The 15,112-nt window shown below is 38.1% G+C and overlaps 1 protein-coding gene across 10 annotated transcripts in view; it reads left to right on the forward strand.

The window, feature by feature from the left end:
* Nucleotides 1-15,112, forward strand: part of VPS13D (vacuolar protein sorting 13 homolog D) — a 110,788-nt gene that overhangs the window by 70,699 nt on the left and 24,977 nt on the right. For all 10 annotated transcript variants that reach the window (XM_030019211.2, XM_030019215.2, XM_030019212.2 and 7 more), the window contains 2 exons: nucleotides 11,867-11,999; nucleotides 14,372-14,567. In XM_030019211.2, coding sequence (XP_029875071.1) covers nucleotides 11,867-11,999; nucleotides 14,372-14,567 — 329 coding nt within the window. The remainder of the gene's footprint in view (nucleotides 1-11,866; nucleotides 12,000-14,371; nucleotides 14,568-15,112) is intronic.

Genomic DNA, 15,112 nt, shown 5'->3' on the forward strand with positions numbered 1-15,112 from the left:
AGTTGTATCTGGTTTTGTCATTTTATTGCTTTTCTATTTTATAGTTCTGTTGATTATCCCTGTAATGGCTTTTCCATGCATTTCAGAACACGCAGTGGGTAATGCCTTCTTTCAAGTGGAGAGCTGCAGTGTATTTAAGTTGGCACAAAACCTTAGGTTAAATAAAGTTCACTACAGACAGTTTTGTAGTTTTTATCCCTTGGAGACTCCGAGTTCTGTATTTTAAAAAGTTCTTTGATCCTAAATATAGACACCTGAGGGAATTTCATTCCCTCTGAATGGAGGCTTCTATAGTTGCCATATGCGTAGAAATGTCTTGGATTCTTGGCATCCACACTTTTTTTTTTTTTATTTCCCCTGTTAGGCATGATAATACTAAATCCTAAATTCCTGTTTCAGAGGTGTTTTAATTAGAAATTAATATTGAACACTGAAATTAGCATCCGAACACAAATGTTCTGTAGCTTGTTTTCTCCAAATGGAAAATTAAGTGTGGTTGTATCTATTACTGGCAAATAGGTGTTGTGCTGACATAACGAAATTCCTGGTAGTAAAGGATTGAAAAGATTAATCAGCTTGTCAGTACTGTATTTCATTTGTCTGATTCTTTCAGCCCTTATAAGGAATTCTGTTAGCTTTTATCAATTATGAGCACGTAGTAACGTAGTTGTTATGACTCTGCAGCTAGGCGTATTTTTTGGAGCTACATATATTGCATGGAAATAATGGTTGTGTCCCTCCCCCAAAAAATAATTTCATGAACTTCTTGAAAGAGCTTAATTTTAATATTGAACTTTGAAGTTTCCAGTGAGAAATTGAATTAGGAAAGTAAACAATCAGCCACAGTTGCATTTCCTTGTTAGGTTTTTGTGGCAGCTTGCAGAGTTCTGAGAGACAGGCTTCCTTAGGCTTGGGAGCAGGCACCTGAGGTGCCAAAACTTACATATAGAGGAGTTGCAACAGATTGTATTGTGGGTGTTTGTTTTCTTTTATGGCTGGGGAAGAGGCACAAAGGAACTTCTGCCCTGGACTTTCATTCCATGTATTTTATTTTAATTCAGTTCAGAGTGATGGCAGAGGTGTTTAAGTGCTTAACAGAGATAGGAAGAGAGGTAGGGTGTTGGAACCAGATAAGAAAATTGTAAAGACTATTTAATAAGGATACGAATATTGCTCCAGGTGACTGACATGGAGGCATTTGTAGAAAAGGAGCATGAAAGCAACATGAAGGGAAATAGGAGTTTTAACCCTCGTTGCAAGATAAATCAAAGCAGAATCTCAAGTGGTTGGCAGTGACAGGAAAATAAAGATGACTGAATGGAAAATGAAGAGGATGTAATAAAGGGATTATTTAAAAACAAATCATGAACAAGTGTTTGACTTGTATGAATGTTAACCCTAACAAAACTGGCAATAAATAAGATGAGAAGTGGACATAGCAGAGCACAGAAGGTAGGTACAACTTAAGCAGGTTCTACCCAGGAACAGACGGAAATGTTTCTAAAGCAATCACAGCTGGTGGTTCCCTTTTGTTTAAAGTTTCTTAGTTTATGTAACCAACCACTCTTACTTGATACCATTCAGAAGCAAGAACAACTGGCATTCTTGCATCTTTGGAGTCACTGTGTTCAGTAGTTCTAGGAATATTAGATCAAAATGCAACTCAAGTAGCTGAAAAAAAAAATCATATCTTGGTGACGAGGAGCTTCTGGCAAAAGCCTTTGTATATGAAGCCTGAGAAGGAAGTACACGGTGGCATTTTCTCAGGAGAGCGTTAAACAAAATAGTCAACTGATCATGTAGAAAGATCATGGTGGCATTCAAGTTCTGATTTTCCTAACATTCTATATTTTCACAATTTTCTTTTGACTCCCTACTCTTCTGTTTCACTGTTAACAGCAGAATGTGTATGATTACTGGCAGAAAAATGAGGGAGGCTGGAATACATGTCATCTTTCTGGGCAGCTTTACAGATTTGAATTTGGGGTTTACTTCGGGAAAGGTGATGGTCATCCTTTACAAGGGTAGTCTAGGTATTGAAGTTGTGGGATTTAGCAGCAATTGCCGTAAATAGTTTTTTCTATTCCTAGAAGTGATTTACACAGTTCAGGTCAAATGCAGCAACTTTCCCTCTGTTTTCTTTAGTGTAATCTTAAGATTTTTCTCCTTGTCTTTTCCCCAGTATTGTGTAGGGGTACTGCAGCTTGATCAGGTAGTACATCCAGGTGGCACTGCAGATTATCTTCAGTTTAACTTGAATTTCATTCAAAGATTAGCAGTTCATGTGCAGGTTCAAGTGCTGAGTAGTGAGAATCTGTATGAAGATGTGCAGATTATGAGATGGAAAGTAATTGAAATTTCCAGGCAGAAATTTTCAGTGCTGGGAGGAGCATTATAGATGAGGCCATTTCCCCATTTCCTGGCAGTTTTAAAAGACAGCAAGTTTTATGGCCAATTAGTGACAATCAGAAGCCATGGAAAGTGTCACTTTTTATGTGCAGAACATCTGGTATCTGTAGTCAGTATCTTTGAAAGAGGTTTGGGGATAAAGGATTGTCTTTGAGAAGTTTGAAGTATTATTTTGTTCTTCCTGTTTTTTATTTGTACCATGGGATAAGTTGTGTGTGGCCAGCATCCTGGCTGAAAGTTTTCTTCACAATTCAGGTTAAATTCAGCCTTTCTTTTACAAAGCTGCTTATGCAGAGTGTTTGTGAACATGCTTTGACTACAATGTGGAGATGTGGGCATGGGTAGGATCAGACAAAAATGGTGATGTATTCTGTGGGAAGAACTGTTTTCATCTGGACTTAAATGTGCACATTCAGAATCAAACTGACACGGTGGTGGTAGCTTTGAATGAGGCTTTTCCAGGAGAAATTTTTCAGTCGATGATGAGAATCCTGCAACAGTGCAACAACTGCAACCAGGGAGATGCTTAGCTGTATATAGAAATCTACAAGTGACCATCTTGACAATTAAAAAAAAAAGGGGAGGGGTTAGAAAGCTTTATGTTTTACACCTGCTCTAGAGCTTTATTTTGAAGGGTTTTACCAGCTGATTTTCTTGCAAATAAATACAGTGTTCCTGTTTTGCTGACTCATAGGAGAATTAAGTGAAAAAAGGAGAATTTAAAATGTGGTATGCAAAATGTTGCCAAATCATAAACCATGAAATTAGAAATAAACATTTATCATAGACACAAAATGAAATTTGATTTAACCTACAGTTTTTGAATGGTTAGCACATCATGAAAATAGGCACATATATCCCATATATCACCATTAGCATCTGAAGGAGAAAAAATGGGGTGTAGGTTTGAAATGAATGACTTCGGTCTTGACAAAAGGCTAACTACACCTCCCTAATGTATATATAAAGTTATATAGTTGTGTAGAATATGTTAAATAGTACAGATTTAAACTTGGAATTCCTTGGCTTTGTATCCCTGAGGAGGGAAGACAGTATTTTTATGTCTACAGGAGATGGGCAGGATACCTTCCGAAGCTGTAACAATAGATGATTGGCATCAGTTCAACAGATCCGAACGCGTCATCCGTCAAATTGTTGTTTGCTGTTTACACTGTACACGTGATGGCAGGCGGAATTAACGTGTTTGCATTAGGTTTTCTTCAAAAATCTAATGGAACACAGAAAACCTGAGGGTTTTTAAATAGGAGGTTCTTTCAGATCCCCAGTTTGGTCACAGGTGACCATGGCAGAAAATGAAACTGGCTGGAAAGAGACTTGACTGCTGGGGTGTATTGCTGGAAGGAAATGTCCTGTGAAAATAAAAATCAACAGAGTTGGTAAAGATGATGTTAAAAAGCAAGCTTAATCAGCCGCCCTCTAAATATGTTGTTGTTACGTTTTAACTCAAGGAACTGGGCTCTTCAGCCTTTTTCTCAGGTTTTTAGTACATGGAGGGGTTTTTAAGGAGGGGGGGTGGAGGAGGGCAAATAATTCCGTTCCCAAAAAATAAACAAACAGGAAGATCCTAAAGCTTCGTAAGAGTTAAAGTGGGGGGGGAGGGGAATTATCTGTTAAGAGTATTAGTTGTTTAATAAAGCGCAGTTGTCCTCCAGATGAACCCGCCAGTGACTCTGCAATTGGGGTCATTCCAAGTTCATGCTGTGGACTTTTGACTGCCTTCTGTGTCTGTGAAAACAGCCGGCAGTTCCTGCAGGGATCACTCATTCAACCCTGTAACACAAAACTATTGCCAACGGGCACCTGCTGGGGCAGCTTCCCAGGAGGTCCTGGAGGGAAGGTACCCACCTCCACGGGCGGCTGGGGAGAGACACGCCGCGGGGGGGGGGCTCCCCTGGGACACCCACCTCATCGGGCATCCCTACCGGGGGGCTTCACGGATTAGCCGGCCAACATGCCGCTGTCAGGATGCATTAGGAAGCTTAGTTAACGATGGGTTGTGAGCTAATTAAAGCTGCTTTACTTCGGCTATATGACATAAGTAGGGGTGGAGAACACTGCACAGCATCTCAAGAAATATACGGTTGTTCAGTGGGAAAAGCCGTTGCCTCCTCTTGGTTGTCAGTAATTTAGAGAGGGTCAAAGTTTATGTCTCTCTCAAACCGAGAAGCTGATTATAGCTTTTTGCTGATGTAGTGTTTTCTAAATTAAGAGTGCGTCAGTTCTATTCATAGTTCCACTACACGTTTCTCTCTGCACAATTTGACTTGGTTATAAACGCATTTTGGGCTTAGCCTGTACCATCCTTTCTGTTTAGGATTGTATTTAACAGTTGACCTGGGTGTGTATTAATGTGTAAAGGAAAGCGTAGAAGTCTGTAGCATATAAATTTAACTGAATTGACAAACTTTCCTGCTTAAATATCTGAGTAATTCTTAAGAGACTGACAGAAGCCGTGGTAAAAGTGTTTTGTGGAACAACTTCAGATAGCTCGTCCTTTTAAATCTGACAAATAAACACCTGCTATTTTTTAAAAATACTTAAAGCATTTCATTTTTTAGTCCCAGTATAATGTACAGTTGACCACAGTGATGTGAAGGGAGGAAGCTGTGTTGTCTGTCTGCTTTCTGATGTCCAGTTTGTAAAATTAAATATGTAGTGCTTCCATTCCATAACTATGCATGTATTGATTAGTAAAGAAGCTGCTCTAGAAGTTATTTTTACGCTAAGTCGAGAAATATATTAAATGTCAATCTTGAGACATTGCAATAAAAGCAAGGAAACTTAGGCTGAAGGATTTACCAGACAACTTTCTCTCTCCCACTGCACCTAGTCATTATGTATATCCAAGAATACTGCTTGTCTTTTTTCTCTTTACACGTTCAAAATAAGAAGAGTGAGACCTGAGGATGGCTAAGTGCGCTAAAAATTTTTTTAACCACAAATCCTAGCAGCATGTATATATGTCTGCTTAGCCTAAAACACGTACGCTGTGAAGATTTTTGCCTCTATATAGCAAAATAAATGCTTCATTTTGAACTGTTGTATTTTACTATCAGAAGTCAGAATAAAAATTGGCTTCCTCTAAAATACCTGTAACAGGTTGGAAAGATGTAGGAAATAAAGGTGATTATTAGTGATACTGCTAGAAGGCAAGTAACCATAGGGGATGAAACTGAGAGATATGTATTAAACATTTAGACATAGTCCATTGTATTTAATCACTTGGCTGAACAGTACTTCCAAAACTTCTGTTCAGCAGGGAGGGGAGTGGATGTGGTTTTTTTAAAAAAAAAAAAAAAAAAACAAAACAAACAAAAAAAAAACCAACAACAAAAGCACAACTCAAAAGAAAGTAGCCTTTAGTTTCTAATGCTATCAGTCTACTTGAGTTTATTATATAATTTATATATATGTCTTATGTTAACTGTTTTAATATATATAAAATAAGCATTGACATTTTATTTTAAATGCATTTAGATAGTATCTGAAGAAACACCATTGTTTCATGGTAAAAAGCTTATTAGTTTTTTTTTTTTAAACTTGTAAAAATAATGTTCTGAGTAAAAAATTTTGTATTATATAAGAATATATGTTTCGGGGCAGGGGTGTGTCAGTGTTTTCCAGCTAATATGTATTGTGTATGTATTTCTTAGGGTTTTATTGTTAGGTTCATGGTATGCACTGATTTGAGATGTTTATTCCTTTCAAGCTGTCTGTGCTGTGATGCCTATTGCTTCTGTTGGTAGTACATGAGAAGAAAGGTAAATGTCAAGGTAGCAGAGGGGAGGAAAATGGTGTTCCAAAACCAGTGTTCCTGCTTAGGGCTGTAAGGAAGAATGTATTTAACAGAACTCACATTCAGAAACCTGATAATCACAGTTCTTTCTTTACCTATACACCCTTTGTTTCCTGCGATAACCAGCTCTTCTCTTTCATGTGGACAGTTACTCTATTTATGGGAGTTACTGTTGAAACTGTGGAATGACTTTTAATCATCATGACTAGGGATTTTCATGTTTTGGAAAATGTAAGAGTGTGTGTGAGAACTGAAGATGACAGAATTCTCAGTTTACATTAGACTTTCTAACTTAAATAAATTTTAAATACTCTTTCCTACCTTGCTGAAATAACATACTTAAATCTGTGCTTTGGTCTCTGAGAACCAGGTTTTATTATTGGAGATAAAAGTATGAACATCATCAATGTGTGGTGTTCAAGGTTTTTTTGAAAGGTGGTGGTTTGGGGCGAGAGCTGAATGGAGTTCAACAAAGAATTCCTTTTTAAATGAGTTCTGCAAAGCAAAGATGAGAACTGAGTAAACCCTGTGATTTCTCATTTAAATGCAGTTCCTTGTGAGGTTTGGACAGAAGTTATAACTAACCTGTATATAATTTCATCGCTTTCTCCCTTAAAATTCCACCTTGGCATGTTCTACTTTGCTCAGTCAATAATATTTGTAAATGTACCGTTCTCTGATGCTAGAATTACAATGGAATGTTTGGACTAAAGTCATAATTGTGTATTTATCCTTTTGGGATGTCCTTAGAGAACCAGGCAGTGCCAAGAGTTTAAAAGGACTTTAAAAGATTACTTAAACCTTATTTCCATGCTGTGTGCTTCGTGCATCTGGCTTAGAGGGAACATGCAGTAAAAAGTCTAGAATTAGTTTTCATTTGCTTTGAATTCTTCTTGTGCCCCATAAGCCTTATTGTTTGGCACCAGCTTTGATTCACAAACACGGTATATGGGTGGTTTTGTTTCTCTTCTATTGCTTGAAACAGCAAAGGATACATAGTCAGTGGTACAAGTTTTTGTGGCAAAACTCCCTTAATTATCGGGCCTTTAAAAAGAAAAACACACCCAAAACCCCTCCCAAACACGAGTAGATTAGTTTCTTGTACAGATACTATTTCAGCTGCTTTTGCAGATCTTGGTAGATAGATTGTATTGATTGGTGACACTAGGTAAAGGTAAAACAAGAAAAGGTGAGTCATCTGTTTACTTGAGTCTACAGAGGAGGAGGCTAAGGCCAGTGTGCCCCAGGCTTATGGAAGGGTAATAACATTTTCAATAATCATGAAGTGCTCAGCGTGGTTTACGTGTTGCCCCGAAGATACTGTTCACAGTAGCATAATGTCCTGGAATTTGGCGGGAAATGTGAAAGTCATCGTATTTCACCCTCCTCGGGAGGATCAGTTTATGTTAGACCACATAGGCTTAAGTTAATGAAGTAGTGGGTCTTATTTTCTGCTTGCAGTATGTTACCAGTTGGTAGCTTCACATCATATATGAACCAGTGTGGGATGAAAACCAGGGATCAAGGGTCTTTAGAACGTAGACCTGGAAGAAAAGGTCAGTGTTCCTCCGTAGAGAGGCAATGCCAGAAGTACCATCTGCTTTGGGGACAAAAGGAGAGGAGAAAAAGGGTATCTGTGACTGAATGTTCAGATGACTGGAGCTTTTTGGAGAGGTTCTCCTTTTTTGGTCCAGGCAGAATGGATAAGGCATTAAACAAAGCATATTAATGATAAGTTGAAATATTTTTGGTACCTAAAATGACAGGACTTTTACTTAATAGTCTGGAAAACCCATACTTCGCTTTGTTTGGAGATGCTAGGTTGACAAGTAAAATACCCTCCTTCTTACCCGCACTTAATGTGTAGACTGGCTTCATTCAGTAACACTTTGGTGCCTTTTGGGTAGGAAGCAGGTAACTTAGCTGATACTGATGTATCGTGTTGCAATTCTGTTTCAAGGAAAAGGATATCTGAAATGGGGAAAAATGCAGAGATGGAAGACAGAGTTACTAATTTCTTTTTTTAATTGGCAAGCAGACAAAGAACTCATTATGAAAATTAGGATAGAGAAGGAGGGGGACTGGTTTTTAGAAGTCCCTTGATTAGCTTCATGTTTGTTCCACAGACTGTTGTATTTAGTTACATTAGTGTTTACATGGTCTTACATAGGCTTTGAAGTTATCAGGTCACACCTTATTAACGAAAGCTAAGGAAGACAAGGGTGGATCACGCTTTTGTTGTCACCTTTGTTTATCTGGAGACTATTTTCTGCATGACTGGGTTAACAGCTCAGTAAGCCACCATCACTGCTCTTCCACAAGTCTGAATATCTTAATCTCAGTATCCAATATTGCACTTCTCGAAGGTGGCATCTAAAAGCAAGGTATTTGGGGGGAAAAAGGCCAGTCTGCTGTTGTGCTTTAACTTGTTCAAATCTCCCTTCAAAGTTTAAGCTGGACTTAAACTGCTTAAATTTCCTATGCTTACTCAAGTTTCTGATCCTGAAGTAACTTGCCACTGCTAAGTAACTTTTTCGTAATACAATGCTTGTAATCTACACAGACTGGGCGTAAGGTGTTGTGCGGGTGTTTGGTTGGTTGGGGTTTTTTTTTTATGTCGGAAATCTTTATTTTTCCTTTTTTTTTATATATAGGTAGATACAGTCCTGTTTGCTGACACAGGCTTCAGAAACCATTTCAGGCGGACTATTTCTGAGATGCACAGAAAAGGATGGTTAAAAATTTGTGATACCCAGCAGTTATTTCACTCACATGGTATTATCTATATTGGGTAATACGAGAGATGACGTAGGTCTTGTTCAGATCATGAATCAGGATAATGCTGACACTACAGTCTGAATCTTCATTGCTAACACGAATCTAAACGTCACAGCAGAAAATGGCGAGTTGCTCACTTGCCTAGCAGACCTTAACATGACTTGCTAATGTTTTACCTTCACTAGCGTTTTACCTCTCATTGGCAAACTTGATCACGTTATGTTCTGTACCTCGGAGCAGGAAAAGTGCCGCAATAGTCCTCAGCAGGGACCTATTCACGTGTGTTGTTGAGGTAATCCATTGTTTAGGTACAAATGGTACAGATGGCTACAAAAGTTTGGCTTTAGTCTTTGTTAAATGAGGCCAGAAAACAAACAGTACCCGGGGAAGGGAGGGGGAGGAGGAGGTGTGTCAAAAAGTAATTCAACATGAAGTTCATGTTTTGTAATTAATGTGTGTTGAGTTTAGCTTTTGTCACCTGAGTCAGGGCAAAATGGAAACATTTCATGGTACATTTGGTACATTAGAATCCTTAAATTGTTCTATTTACAGCTGTAATTCAGTGTTATTTTCTAAACAATGCCAAGAAAAATGTCCCCGTTTAACTTTGGTTTTACAGTTAATGGAGACTATGACTTTCAAACTGTGTGCATGTAATGTTTTTTTCTTCCTTACTAAGAGAATAATTTACTATTACATTAAAATTCTTCCTATATGCTAAACCAGAATTGTTATTGACTATTAGGTGTCAGATTCTGCTTCACAGAGGAAGGAAAATCTGAGGAAAGACTGGATTGTAATCATCAGGAAAGCTGGTATAGTGGAGCTGGCCAATTTAAGCAGGCAGGGAAGGGGGGAAGCCAAAGCTGTCAGGAGAGCTTACCAATTTTGATCAATATTAATAAGTTGGTTTATTCTTGCTGGCTGGTTGTCTGATCATACACTAATGTAACTTACAAAATGTGTTCTTGAAAAATCATTTTCAGGCCTTGACAGATTCCTTAATGAGGTTTGAATTTTGAAGGCCTATTGAGCCTTTTAATTTTTATAGCGACTACTCTAATCCTCTTAAAGCAAAGTATTTGTCCAGGAAAAAACCTCAACCTTAAACACGGTAATAGACAGCTTCAGGTTGGTTTGTATTTCTAGGCTAATTTTAAAAAAAATAACATCTACATTAAGTTCACAAAGAGGTCAGAAGTAGTTCAGTCGGTGATCACTATGCTCTGTTTAGTGTCCATATGATCAAGTCACAAGAAGGGTCATGGGATTTAATTTTTGTTCATGTTGTTAAAGTCTGCTTGTTTAGATAATTGGAGCCACTGGTGTAGTTTGTCTTTGAGCTGGAAAGACGTATCTAAAACTAGGACATCATGTCATTAGTGAAAAAGAAACGTAGCCTTGGAAAAAATGACAGAAAAAGGAGAGAAACTTAACCATTGCATCAAGCACATAAATTAACTGTTGGTCTATTTCTTTTTTAATCTTTAGTGTATTAGAATCAGAATATCATACCAGCTTTTAGTTGTCTTCTGGTGCATACCTTAATCCCAGAGGTTTTTTGAATATAACTAATATGGATGCAAAGGAGATGGTACATGCAGCAAAGCTAAGCTGAGCAGTGGAAAGGGCAGTGTTCATATACAGTTCTTAATGAAATACTTGTCATAGAGGAGCTGCGATCATGCAGGACGGCAAGGATTTCACCACTGCTGCAGCCATCGGGTATCTTTGACATTCCTGGGGCAGCTGGTACATTCCCCAGCCCTAGTCTAAGACACAACAAAGCATTAAATTAGCTTTCCTTTGGGGGGAGGAAGTTTGTTTGTTTATTGAAAGGAGAAGATTGTAAGAATGCTGATGCTAGCTGAGGGAGGTACAGATGACCAACTACATATAACCAAAAACCAGCTAGTTTTTGGAGGTTATTCCAGGAAAACGCCTGCTAGGAGGCCTTTTCTATAATAATATCCTTTAATATGAGGTAAGGCTTCAGGTTTTTTGTCTCCTTTTTTTGCTTCCCTCCACCAGGCTTCTGTTTTATATCTGATTACGTCAAACTAAAGGTCAACAGATCACAATAGATCATTTTTATTTGGTGCTTTTTCATTGACTCGTACTCGGTAATGGTCAGAGTTCTCAGAACAAATCCTGTTTGGACTTAGATGTCCTCTTTTATCTGTAAGTACCTCTCAAGTCTTCCCCCATACTGTTAAAGGTAAGTGTAAGGGGTAAAAAAGCTCCATACACATGTTTAGGGTTCCCCTTAGACTTTCGGTTTAGGGTGTATAGTACTTGTGGACAGTTACCAACATAGCTGGCTTTCAGCGGATCACCCCATGTGCTGAAATGAACGTGGCGTGGCTCCCCCACCAACTCTTTTCACAATAGAGCCATTTCTACATTGTGTTACTAAAAAGAATTTAATTAACTCTCACAAACGTTTTAGTTTCATGACGGGCATATTTGCCTTGAAGGTTTTCACATATCTTTGCAGAAGAAAAGCTTTGTATCTAAATAACATTCTTGTGAGTTTTTGAAAGGTTACAGTTGGGTCACTAGCACTTCTTTTGGTACATCTTTCACAGACTTCATTTATTTTGGCTTGACCACTGCGGTTGGGCACCTCCTTGGTTTTTGACTGTCACCTCAGGATTTAAGTTGCATCAATGGAAAGCACACGTTAATGCGCTTCAGAGCTTTCTTCGTGGCAAAAAAAGCTGGAGTGACTGTGTACATGTAACAAAATGAGTTGTATGAATCTGTATTTCACAACTAGAATCTGGGAGTTTTCTTCAGTAAATCTACATAAGAGAAACACCTTTTGTTCTTTTAATAACAGAGAAAGTTGCTCTCTTACAGTTCGCTGGGACCTTGTCAGATGGTTTGGGAAAGACGATGGATAACAGACACCAGACTGAACGAGAATACATTCGATACCACGCTGCAACTAGTGGAGAACATCTTGTAGCTGGAATCCATGGACTTGCACATGGTAACCCTTAGCTGCAATTTTAACTCATCTGTCTCTTAAAAGTAATGACCACATTGAAAGTACAGTTTGTATTACTCTTGGGTGATTATTTGAAGCCAAGGAAGTGGAGCTATCACAGGCTTTATATTTAAATTTGAATGCTTGCAGGTCAGGGTGGGGGAGTCGTTTGGTTTTTAAGTTGACAGAAACTACATTTAAGAATAAGGTCTTTTCACATGTAACTCTAAGTAAAAGCTTTTTTACAAATTAAAATGAAATTACAAAGAAAGTTCATGCAAAACTTCTGTTTTCTTTGTAGAGGCATAAAATACCCATGCAAACAATCTTTTTGAGGGCCAGACGTTAAAATAAAAATGAGTATGGCTGGATTGTAGCTTTCTTGTGATTGCTTTCAGTTCCAGAAACCTGAGTTTCCTCAGAATCAGTTTAAAGTAACATTTCACCAGTTGGGTTGTTTTGTGGTTTTGTTTTGGTTTTTTAAAGTCTGCTATGAACTAAAGGAATGAATTTGTGTAAAAGGCAGTGGACTAATCTTAATTTGGCCAGAATCTCACATCAATTTAGTTCATGATTTATCTGTTGAAGAAAGTTAAATCAATACAAGCCAAGATTAAATCAAATATTTATATTTTGCATCATCTTGACTCAGTTTGTTTAAATGTCATTCTTTTAGTGCAACTGTTGCAGCCTGTGTAAAGATAATGTGGCTTTCACTAAAACAGCAATCTTTTCTGTGCTGAGCAAAAGTCTTTATGCTGGACTTTTGTCATAAAGAGACACTGTAGGTATTTAAATGGATCATGAGAGGGGTTTCTCTCACACCAGTGTGCTGTAAAGTCTGATACAAATTATGTTGGTAGAAATGCAGGAAATCTGAAATGTGTGTGTCTGCTGAAAAGTCAATTATAAAAGCACTTCATTGTGTTGTATTATCCAGTAATTAGCGGGACTGTTTTAGTCTTAATTCTGTTGAGTTTTTAAATGCTTCCCACTCAGGGTTTGGTTGGTTTTTGGTTTTGTTTGGGGTTTGGTTTTTTTTTTTTTTGTTTGTTTTGTTTTTTTTTCAAAAAAGCAAATAACTGTTAAATCCTATCTGTTGAAATGTAGGAATTAACCATAAACTATAGTTACTCAAGAGAAGTGATTTAAATAGAAATCATCGAATCATTTAGGTTGGAAAAGACGTTCAAGATCATCGAGTCCAACCATCAATCATGCCCACTAAACCGTGTTCTGAAGTGCCTTGTCTACGTACTTTTTGAGTACCTCCAGGGATGGTGACTCCACCACTTCCCTGGGCAGCCTGTTCCAATGCTTGAAAACCCTTTCAGTAAAGAAATTTTTCCTAATATCCAACCTAAACTTCCCTTGCCGCAACCTGAGGCCATTTCCTCTTGTCCTATCTCCAGCCACCTGACCGAAGAGACCAACACCCACCTCACTACAGCCTCCTTTCAGGTGGTTGTAGAGCGCGATAAGGTCTCCCCCTCAGCCTCCTTTTCTCCAGGCTAAACAACTCCAGTTCCCTCAGCCGCTCCTCATAAGACTTGTGCTCCAGGCCCCTCACCAACTTGGTTGCCCTAAATACTTTGTGCTTCTCGAGTTTGGAAGTTAAGATGCTGCCTGCTCTGTACTTTAATTACAGACCTTGAATAGAGCACCTGGCTGCCAAAAGCTGATGAGCCAAATGGTGGGAAGCGTTTTTAAATGAGTACTCAAGCCAGTTAACTAAAAATTGTGATTTTTCTTACGGTGGAGATGTGAAATCTGTAAAGCATGTTCTCAGATAATAACGAACTACTCCAAGTCTGTAGAAGCTTCAGTAGGTTCTTGATTTCTCCAGAGCATTCAGATTCTCAGCAATGGAAACGGGCACAGAAATGTCTGTTCGCAGCATCACAGTTAAAATCACACAAAGCTAGTTTAAAATAATTGACTTTTTCCAGTGGAGAAATGCACTTACCTGTCTTCTGTCTCAAAACTGTAAAAGCTTTTCTGGTAATAGAATTTTGTCACATTGTAAGTAACCACTTCACCTCAGGAAGAGATGAGGACTGTTTGTGTAAATACAGCTGGGAAATCAAACACTATGGAAATTTTTTTTTTTTAATACATATTTAATAATGAATTAAATCTTTTTCTGTGGGATATTGTCTGTGCATATGTGTGTGTATGTATATTACATATACAAAGTATAAAGTTACTTGCTATCATAATCAGTTTTGAAACAGGTTTTGTATTATTAAATGCACAGTACATTTCTGTCAAGCTTGACAGTAAATCATTTAGGCAGACAGAATGGGCTGTGACAAGGTTCTACAATTTTGAGAGGCAATACTTCTGGCCTACTTTGCTGTTCTTGTCTTTGCTAGGTATCATTGGAGGATTGACAAGTGTAATAACTTCAACAGTTGAAGGTGTGAAAACTGAAGGAGGTGTCAGTGGTTTCATATCAGGCCTTGGGAAAGGGCTGGTTGGCACAGTAACCAAACCTGTGGCTGGAGCTCTGGATTTCGCATCGGAAACTGCACAGGCAGTGAGGGACACTGCAACTCTAAGTGGCCCCAGGTCAGTAAGCAGTTTATATTTCTGATCAATAATACTGTAAAAATGTGTATTAATGCCTGCTGCAATTTCTGATCTGATTATCTTTCCTTACCCAAAGGAACAATAATTTAATCAAATTTACTATGAGCTATTATTAGTGATGTAGCCCATTTCATTCAGTTTGCTTTTTCTTTAATAGATGGCATTTGTTGATACTATAACAAGAGTGAAATTTGCACAGAAAAGCTACAACATAAAACAGGAATTATTAAGCTTCAGCATTAGATTAAAGCAAAATTTTTAAAAGGCTATATGTAACGAGATTAAACTTCTGCCATGGAATCCTTACACAGAGTTGAAATGGAAGAGTTCTTCTCCCTGCTCTACCTCCAGCTTCCATATGTCTGTGTAGAAAAACAACTCTTCAAAGGTTTGAAGAGTTCTGGCATCAACATAGTGTCATTATCTTCTAATTTTCATTTGGTACAATAGTTCTCACATAAAGTGTGGATATATGCCCTTAGGTCCACATGCTTATTTGTTTACCCATACATATGCGGATGTGA

This window comes from Aquila chrysaetos, chromosome 6 (assembly GCF_900496995.4).
Source record: "Aquila chrysaetos chrysaetos chromosome 6, bAquChr1.4, whole genome shotgun sequence".
Classification (NCBI taxonomy): Eukaryota; Metazoa; Chordata; class Aves; order Accipitriformes; family Accipitridae; genus Aquila; species Aquila chrysaetos.